The 10,121-nt window shown below is 45.4% G+C and overlaps 1 protein-coding gene across 1 annotated transcript in view; it reads left to right on the plus strand.

Moving 5' to 3' along the window:
* Window positions 1-10,121, plus strand: part of TGFBRAP1 (transforming growth factor beta receptor associated protein 1) — a 30,477-nt gene that overhangs the window by 5,800 nt on the left and 14,556 nt on the right. Inside the window, exons 2-4 of the mRNA XM_015428580.1 lie at window positions 1,968-2,669; window positions 6,908-7,102; window positions 8,689-8,843. Coding sequence (XP_015284066.1) covers window positions 1,985-2,669; window positions 6,908-7,102; window positions 8,689-8,843 — 1,035 coding nt within the window. The 5' untranslated portion in view covers window positions 1,968-1,984. The remainder of the gene's footprint in view (window positions 1-1,967; window positions 2,670-6,907; window positions 7,103-8,688; window positions 8,844-10,121) is intronic.

Here is a 10,121-nt window from a genome sequence, read left to right on the forward strand (position 1 = left end):
TCTTTCCCTTTGTTTTAAAGCACTCTTCTTGTGTTTTTAATGGTCTAATTCAGAGGTTCTCAACCTTTTGAGCACACATGCACCTTTGGAATTCTGACACAGGGAGGTGAAGCCACGAAGCCAGTCAATACTTCCTTTAAGATGTGGAGTCTTGTGAGCAAAAATTCTACTTTGTGAGTTACTGGCATTAAAGTTGTGAGCGAGCAATCTGCATAAATTAGTTTGTTGTTTGTTCCGGAGCCCTCCTTCCTGAGCTAAGACAAAAATGTGTGAGCCGGAGGCTAAAAAACTGTGCGCTAGCTCACACTAACTCAGCTTAGAGGGAACACTGAAGCCAATCACAAAATGTCAGGAAGTGAGATTATGCATAACTCTAATAGTAACACTTCAACATTTGAGGCAAGAAGCTCTGCTTAGAGGATGTCTTTAAAAAATGAACATACTATTTCAAAATATTTTCTTGTGTACACACAGCTTACCTTCAGTCATGCGGTGAAGATCCTTGTGTTGTGGCAGCTGCCCCTGAAAGCAATGCTTTTTTGAATCTGCTCAACGAGTCAGATCTCCAGTGGCCAATCAGAGGTCCTGCTGGGCAAAAGCCCCACCTGGCCCCGCCCACCTTCTTAAAACACTTGGTTAACCTTGTAGGTTTCAACTTTTTCCATTTAGATGACATTCTTGTAGATGGATGCACTGTATTACGCTGTATTGTACATTAATTTAAAATTAATAAAGATGATTAAAAAAAACAAAACACTTGGCAGGTGCCAGGAAAGGTGTTAGTGGGTGCCAGGGTGTCCGTTGTGGAACCCTTGTCTAATCAAACCATTATGACTTTTATATCCATATTATTATTTCCATTAAACTGTTGAATAGTTACAGAGAACAATCCTAAACTGATCTGCGCAGAAATAAGCCTCGTGTTATTCCGTGCGGTTTGGTTCCTGGAAAGAGCCTTTAGGATTGAAGCCATAATGTATAATTAACTTGGGCACAAATTAGATGAAAACAGGGAAGAGTGTGCCATAGTTAGTGACTCATATGCTGGTCAAAAGATTCAGGTAAATGTGTATGATTAAAGTGGAATATGATGCAGTTCTGTCACTCTGGTGGTTTGAGACTGCAGACAGCTCAGTAGTTCAAAGGGGAGGCCAAGCAGTTCATTAGGGGCTTGGAACAGAAGCAGCAACATGTTCATTGTGTGCAGGCAGTCAGGGCCGGCCCCAGCTTATTTTGCACCCTAGGCGAGGATCCCTTTCTGTGCCCCCCCCCCCATGCGCCCACCACGGCTTGGACCCATTAATTGGATCTGTACCCCGGGGACCTCTCGTTCCCCTGGCACCTATGCTCTTAACACTCACTTTTGCTTTTGTAACTTTGCCTGCTTTGCACATCTGGCTTCCACCAAGGAAGACTCTGCAAAGAAAGGCATTAGTTGCAAACAACCTCTGCTTCTCACTTGCCTTGACAGTTCCTTGCTGGGGTTGCCATAAGTCAGTTGCAACTTGAGTGTCCTTATGTAATAGCCCCCCTACTTAGATTTTTCTTTGACTCAGCTGAGTGACCCTTCTGTGCCCAGAGGGCTAAGTTCTTTGGTGGAATTGGTGTTCATATCATCAGAAAGATCATAACATGTTTAAAACTCAGTAGTGTTTGTAGCTGAACCAGGATGGGGGGTGGGGTGCCAGTTTGGTGCCCCTATGGGCCGGCGCGCTCTAGGCGAGCGCCGGGTTCGCCTAGTGAGTGAGCTGGCCCTGCAGGCAGTATCCAGCAGCAGCGCAAGAACAATGAAGTGTAACTTGCATGGGCCCCTTTTATGACAGTCAGAACGTCTGTGGGTTTTTGTTGTTGTTCTGTTTTTGGAAAGTGCACCTGTTTTTGGAATGTTAGTGAACTGAAGGTCTGGGCTGATTAATTTTAAATGTTGTTGTTCCATGTTCTCTTTCTCTCTCTCTCTCTCTTTGCAGACCATCTGGGAAGCGCAATGAGTGTCAAGGCCTTCAAGCTGGTCCCCGCAGTTGAGCGGGAAATGCTGATGGGCGACAAAGCTCGGATCAACATTGAATGCATTGAATGCTGTGGGAAGAACCTGTACATCGGAACCAACGACGGCTCCATTTATCACTTCCTCTTGGAAGAAAAGAACTCCCCAGATGAAAAAACAAGTTTTACTGTCACCAAACAGCTGCACAAATACCTAAGCGTGAGAAAGGCCGTGGGCGAGTTGAAAGCGGCTTCGGCGCTCAACAGGCTTCTGGTGCTTTGCGACAGTGCCATCATGCTTGTGAACATGATGAACCTGGAACCCATCCCCACGGGGGCTCGAATCAAGGGAGCGGTGACGTTCACGTTGAATGAGAACCCCGTGAGCGGGGACCCGTTTTGTGTCGAGGTGTGTATTGTTTCAGTCAAACGGAGGACCATCCAGCTGTTCTTGGTATACGAGGACAGAGTCCAGATCGTGAAGGAGGTTTTCACTCAGGAGCAGCCCTGTGCCGTGGCTGTGGACGGCCACTACTTATGTCTCGCCCTCACCACCCAGTACATTATACTGAATTACAATACCGGAGCCTCCCAGGATCTGTTTCCGTACTCCAGTGAAGAGAGGCGACCGATTGTGAAAAGAATAGGCAGACAAGAATTCCTGTTGGCCGGACCTGGAGGATTAGGTGAGGTTGAAATGCTCGTTGCGTCACATTTGACGGGATTTCAGGTGCAGGGGTCTCTTCTGTCCTTGGTGGTGGTGGTGGCGGGGAGGTGCTTTTCTTCATGACCGAACAAAGCTCGCTTCAGACAGATTTGATCCTTTGTGCAGAAGTCTGAGAAGTCCCGATCCCACTTCTCAGTGGATGATATCCTATTTCCATATAATGGACAAGCAGAAAAAAGGGTGTTTCTGTGAAATATGCCAAGGATAGGACCAGGATGCTAAGTCATAGTCCATGTCTTGTGTAGTTGACTGTAGAAAGAGTTTTGGGATTTCAAATGCTGCCATTACATGGTTGACGCCATGGCTTAAATTGTGAAGAGTTCTGCCACGGCGTTTCTGCTACAAGAGAATATTCTTGAGCTCAGTACCCCTGGTTGGCTTCATTGAAATGACAGTGGGATATATGTGGTACAGACTACTTGGAATTTCTCATGTAGGAAGAATTGTAGCCAGTGTTCTCTCTAAGCTGAGTTACTGTGAGCTAGCTCACAGTTTTTTAACCTCCAGCTCACACATTTTTGTCTCAGCTCAGGAAGGAAGGCTCTAGAGCAAACTAATTTATGCAGTAGCCAAATTGCTGGCTCACAACTTTCATGCCAGTAGCTCACCAAGTAGAATTTTTGCTCACAAGCCTCCCCAGCTTAGAGGGAACATTGATTGTAGCTTACTTGCTGATTCAGGTCTTCAACAGCAGCCTGTTTCTGGTTTGCAGTGTTTACCTTCTTGAATTTGGCTCACAGATTATAGAAATAAAGCTGTCTCTATAAGCAAATGCCATTTGTAAGCATTTATAAAAATTCCTGGGGGGAAGACTGGATTCTTTGTTGATTTATGGTTCGACTGTCCAGGTGTTTGGTTTGTAAGATTAAAATGCATGTAAAATCTTGAGCTGTCCCTGAAATAGGACCAGTGACACATGGAGTAAACAGGCCAGTTGCCAAGGTGAGAGTCCACTCTGGTCCTCCTACTTTGTATTAGGAAGCTGAAACGGCTGTTCTTTATGGTGAACATCAGAGGCTGAGAACAAACATAGAAAGGTCCTGCTCCTAAACTTCCAGAAGCACTGAATTGGCTTCTGGCAGAAAGGGACCAATCCAGTAAATCAATTCATACGTTACTTCAGGTATCAGATTGTTTGCCATATATGTGGCTTTAATTAAGGTAGTCTTAAGAAACTTGTGGAGATGCGGTGGCTCAAGTGGTTAAGACGCTGAACTGCAGGCTGTGGAAGGTCGGTAGTTCAGCAGTTCAAGACCCGGGTGTCGCATGACGGAGTGAGCTCCCGTCTCTAGTTCCAGCTCCTGCCAACCTAGCAGTTCGAAAGCAAGAAATTACAAGTAGATAAATAGGTACCACTTCGGTGGGAAGGGAACAGCGTTCCGTGCGCCTTGGTGTTTAGTCATGCCGGCCACATGACCACGGAAACGTCTTCGGACAGCGCTGGCTCTTCGGCTTTGAAACAGAGATGAGCACCGCAACCCTAGAGTCGGATTCGACTGGCTTTCGAGCAAGGGAACCTTTACCTTTACTTTAAGAAACTTGTAGCCTGTTTATGTGCAAATGTTAAGTGTGTTGTGCAGCTTCATTTATTCCTTTTCTTCACCTTCATATTACTGATTATGACGTTGGAATATATATATACTTGCCAGAAAATACAGTTATCAAATTAAAATGTTGCCCTCACTTAACAAGATGACAAGCAAGGAGAGTGGGGTTTGTGTTTGACGGATCTAATGCTTTTCAATCTGGATGCATGAGTGATGTTCTCCACACATTAGTTTGGAAGAAAAAAACCATTAAAACATTATCCCCCCACTTTGTGTTCAGAACTACCGTGTAGTTGGTTTCAGAGCGTCCCTGAGTACGGCTTTCCTTCTAATGGTTAGAACAGGCAGCCAAAGCACAGACCCTTAACATACCATTTTTGTTTGTTCGTCTTGTATGGCCTCAAACTTTTTGAACCCTCTTCTAAATTTACTGTACTTTTCAGGTCTCCCTTGCAAAGTCCTCCCTCCTTGCTTTGGAAGGCACCCATTTTTGGGTCCTCTCATCCACAGCTTGAGAGCCGCTTTTGTGTGGTATTAGTGGTCTGTCATTGATGAGTGTACGTTTGTATAGATTCTGCCCCCCAGGCCAGACCAGGAATGGGGGAAAGAACTCTACACTGGCTCAAAACATTACTCAATCACCCAGAGATGTAGGCTCTCTGGATTTCAAGACAATAGCCACCAGAACCTTTTTTAACTAGGGTCCCTTTCCAGCCCAAGAGCAATGTTCAGAGTCTTAACTGGCCTCTGGGACTTAACACATTAGCAACTCAATCCAGAGCTGTGCAGTTAATCTTACTAAGGTAGCGCAATTGGTCAGCGGTTTAGGCTGCAAGATTTAGCTTGGAATTCAGTTACACATCAAAACAGACACTAGGTATAAACAAGAATAAGGTTTATTCAGTAGAGAATTTAGCACAGACTAATAAGGATTTCAAAATAACAAGCCTAGGCAAGTTTTGCCTTAACTAAACAGTAAGAAGCATATTTACCAACATCAGGGTAGCATCCAAGAGTTCAGTATTGTCCATTGGAATAGTCCAGGTACCCCCAAGGGGGTTTGAGGAGGAACATCCCCTCCTTGCCTTCATGTGCTCTAAGGCACAAGGGGATCCTTTGTTCTCCCCCAGACCACATGGCAGGACAAGAGCATTTCAGGGGTAAGTCCACAGAGCAGCAGAGATAGCAGGAACAGAAGAGAGAGAGTTCCTCTCATTGGGAATGACCAGATATACTGCAATCCCCGTCCCCAAATTAGCCCTGGCCATGGGCCAATTGGAGTAGACATGGGAGTGTCCAATTGTTGGGTTGCATGGGTACAACTTCTGAATGGTCAGTAGTCTTGAAGGCCACACCTGCAGTCATGTGGTCCCCCAAACCCCTACTCCCACAGCGTACGTGCAGTTTCTGACATGCTGGCCTAGCTTCCAGCATGGAAGTGTGAAGGATTATATGGCATGGCAATTGAGCTTCTCTGACCAAATGTTCAGCCATCTGGCTTCAACAGGAAATCAACACAGCAGGGTATCAGCAAGAGGCATTCCAGGGGAGACATGAAACCTATAGAAATCAATATTTCTATACGACGTTATTTTTATTTATTTAGAGATGTAGAGATTTATACCACGCCCTACCCCGTAAAGTGGTGTCAGGGCGACTTACATCATCATAAAACTGTACATCATGAAATACAGGCTCCAACTAGATTAAAATTAAATTTAAATAACTCATTTAAATACCCATTAGCAGCTCAGCCATTGATTTAAGTTCTGATGTATGCTACGTTCATGCCAGGAAATGGCAGCGGATCGCTTGATCTGCGGGACCACCTCCTCCAGTACATCCCCGGGAGAGCATTACACTCTTCACAGAACAACTTGCTTGTGGTCCCCTGGCCCTAGAGACATCCGGCTATCCTCGGCCAGGGCCTTCTTGGCCCTGACTTAGGGGAACTCTCTGCCAAACAACATCAGGGTCCTGTGGGATCTTATGCAATTCTGCAGGGCCTGTAAGGCAGAGATGTTCTGCCAGGCATTTGGTTGAGGACAGTGACGGCTTATATCATGGTTGGCCCACTTCCTGGATCCCTATCCCTTGAAGGGTCTACCCCCCCCCCCATGCCAATGAAGCAGCCACAGGCCTGAAATGGGAGGGAACTACATTTTTTCCCCTTTTCACTATTAATGAATTATATGTTCTGATGGTCATTTTTATGGTTTTATTGTTTTTATGGTTTTATTGTTTTTACATCTGTACATCACCTAGAGCCCCACACTTTGTGGGGATTAGGCGATTCGAAAATGCATTTAAATAAATAAATAAATTGATGGAATAGTCAGTTGCTCCTGGCACCTATTGATCTAAATAGCGCCATGGAGTGCTTGAGTGCAGTAGAAATATGCAAAAAAATGAATTAGTTAGAAATATGCAAATTAGAAATTAGTTAGAAATATGCAAAAAATTGAAAAAATCTTTTAGGTCTAGCCATAAGAGGATTGTATTAAATTCCAAGATCTCAGCCATAAGAGAAATTATCCCCGCCTTTCTTCCTACACTGAGTCTTTACGATAGGGAATCTGATCCCTTTTAGAGAATTTGACAGCCAGGTAATCAGCTAGCTGTTTGATAACAACCTTTTACGAATTTGCAGGTATGTTTGCAACTGTTGACGGCATCTCCCAGCGGGCTCCTGTTCACTGGTCGGAAAACGTGATTGGGGCTGCCCTCTGCTTTCCTTACGTAGTCGCTCTCGATGAGGAGTTCATCACAGTTCACAGCATGCTGGACCAGCAGCAGAAGCAGACTCTGGCCTTTAAGGACGGTCACATCCTGCAGGACTTTGAAGGTGTGGTCTAGTTAGCCTTGTACTGTGGCATGTGGGGAAAACTTACGTCTAGCTTGTTTTTAATCTGGAAATACTAATGAAAATAGAGACTTGTCAAAAACATATTACTGTGCTGTTTTTTTTTAAAAAAACATTTCACATGTGAATGATATGTATGGTGTTCCATAGCAGCCACAGTACTTCTGTCTGCTTGGACCCAGGAAACATACCAAAAGAATCTCACACCTGAATGTTTTACTGTGTATTTTCAGGATGATCATAAGAGAATTCACAGTAAAGTGTGCTTGTAATTACATCTTGCTTATTTACTTTTTCTTTCTTTTTTCTTTTTTGGTGAATATTGTGTGTGTGTACGCCTGGAAGTCATGGTTGACTTCTGGCAACCCCTAGTGGGTTTGGACGTTTCAAAGAGGTGGCTTGATATTGCCTGCCTCTGCATCCCGGCCCTTGTATTCCTTGGAGGTCTCCCTTCCAAGTACTTGCCAGGGTCAGCCCAGCTTAGCTTCCGAGAGCTGACGAAATCGGGCTTGCCTGGGCTACCCAGGTCAGGGCACATCTTGCTTATTTACGTTGCAGTAACTGTTACATAATATGTGACTTACAGATTTTGTCAGATGGTATTAAGTACTTGGGATGGGGCAGGATGAGGAATACTATATTGTACACTGTACTATAGACACTGTACACTCAGGGCCGGCATCAGAACACCCTAAGGTGGGTCAGTTTCCAGGGCCTCTGGCCTCTGGTGTGGGGCCCATTGCCACCGACCTGTTGCCCCTGTGCCTGCCCTGTCATTTGCCCGTGTGCCCTTCCCCTTGTCCTTCTGCTTGGCGTCTCACCACCCATGCTTCCTGCCATATGCACCACCCAGTATGCCATGGTGGAAGGGTGTGCAGGTGGTGCAGAGTGGTGGTGTTTTAGGCAGCAGTGGCAGGTGCCTTGCCCTATGCTGCCCAGGGCCATTGGAGAAAGGGAAAAAGAAGGACACTTAGGCAGGCAGGAGGGCAGGAAAAGGAGGTGCCCGTGGGAGCAACCACAAAACATCGGCCTCTGCAGAAACAAATTTTTTTCCAGTCCAAGGAAACCTGAAACCAGTCCTGATGTTCCCTCTAAGCTGTGGAGCCCTGTGAGCAAAAAAATCTGCTTTGTGAGCTACTGGCATTAAAGTTGTAAGCTAGCGATTTGGCTGTTGCATAAATTAGTTTGCGCTGGAGCCATCCTTCATGAGCTGAGACAAAAACGTGTGAGCCGGAGGCTAAAAAGCTGTGATCTAGCTCACACTAACTCAGCTTAGAGGGAACACCCCAGACTGTACTCTACTAGGTGTTTAAGGGTAGGAGGCCCTGTCCTTAAGAGAAAGAAGACACGCCCAGCCATCCTGATTTGGGGTAAAGCACCATTGCCTAGGGTGCTCTCAGACAGAAGTTATCATGGTCTTGTTCTGAATTTGCAGTGAGGTGTTTTCCACTTCGAAAATGTTATGCAATTTAGGCATCTCATTAACTTTTGTATTTAAATTTATCTAGATAAATTCTCTGTCACGGTAAAAAATTTAAATGGCATATTTCTTTTTTTAAAAAATCCAGGCAAAGTTATTGTGGCGACCACTAAAGGGGTATACATCTTGGTGCCGCTGCCACTGGAAAGACAGATCCAGGATCTTTTGGCCAGCCACAGAGTCGAAGAAGCTCTGGTGTTAGCAAGGGGAGCGCGAAGAAATATTCCAAAAGAAAAATTTCAGGTCTGTCAAGTATTTTTTAAACATGAGAAAGTGGTGTAGAGTAGGAGGCAAGCTGTGAAGATGTAAAGATCGCCTCAAAGATCCCTCTGAGAACGGGAGCCCTGAAAGGCTGTTAATACTAAAGAGATCTCATTCATTGTATTTCTATCAAGGTGCACTCTGATGAGTCAACTAACGAGCTAAGATTGACTGGTGCATTTTAAGAAAAGGGGTTGGAGAAACCGGGGAGGGGGTGAGCAACTGAGAGGCAGTGTGGTGTAATGATTAGTATGTTAGATTAGGATATGGAAGTCCCAGGTTCTAATCCCCACTTTGTCATGGGAGCTTGCTGGGTGACCTTGGGCCCGTCACACACTCTCAGCCTACCCTACCCTTCAGGGTTGCTATGAGGATAAAATGGAGGACCGGGGAACGATGAGAGCAGCTTTGGGTCCCCATCAGGGAGAAAGGCAGGGTACCAATGGAGTAAACAAACTCTGATCTGCGCTTGCTTCAGACAGTGCATAGTGGTGCTGCTTAGGTGAGAAACTGTCAGAATGGCACTTCGTGTCCCCTCAGGCGGGTCTAAATGTTACCACCTGGAAGCCAGTCCCAATGATTTCAGCAGACCTTGCTCAGGAGACCTAGCAAGTTCAAGGAATGATGATAATAAAGTATGTTATCAGTTGTTCCGTGTGCTTCATATGCTATATCAGTAATCCTGCAAAGTAAACTTGTGTTCCTTTCTTGCTGTCTGGGTCTCTTATGCACAGAGGTTTTCCTGTCGTTCAGGTGCCGACACACTGATTTTCCTCCAAGCTTCCCCACATCCTCGTCCTCCATTTGTTATCTTCCTGTGGTTTTCCCGTTGTTTCTTCTTAAATCAGATCAAAGGTGGTTTGAGAAGGCATGGAGAAATGACAAGGAGAACACGGAAATGAGGCAGTGAGGAACCTTGGAGAGAAACGGCTGCAGGTGGAACTCGGCACCCACATTGCAGGAAAACCTCCTCCATATGAAAAGACCCCGGATTGCAAATGTAAGGCTTAGTGTAGTGGCTCGCCTGAGCCCCCTAGTGGGTTTGTGGCTGAAGGGCAGCTGCTTGGGAGCTTCCAGGCTAGAGAATTCTCTCTGTGCTAAATTCAGAATATTGTGCGTGTTCTTTCAGTGTTCCCCGAAAGTCTCCAGACAACAGTACTTGATAAAGCCTCTCAACTTGTTAAACGCCTTGTACTCTTTGAATCGATCTTCCTGAACTTTTGGAAATCCTTCTGGTGCACATTTGAATAATTCTCTATT

Source organism: Gekko japonicus, unplaced genomic scaffold (assembly GCF_001447785.1).
Source record: "Gekko japonicus isolate JY-2015 unplaced genomic scaffold, Gekko_japonicus_V1.1 scaffold718, whole genome shotgun sequence".
Classification (NCBI taxonomy): Eukaryota; Metazoa; Chordata; class Lepidosauria; order Squamata; family Gekkonidae; genus Gekko; species Gekko japonicus.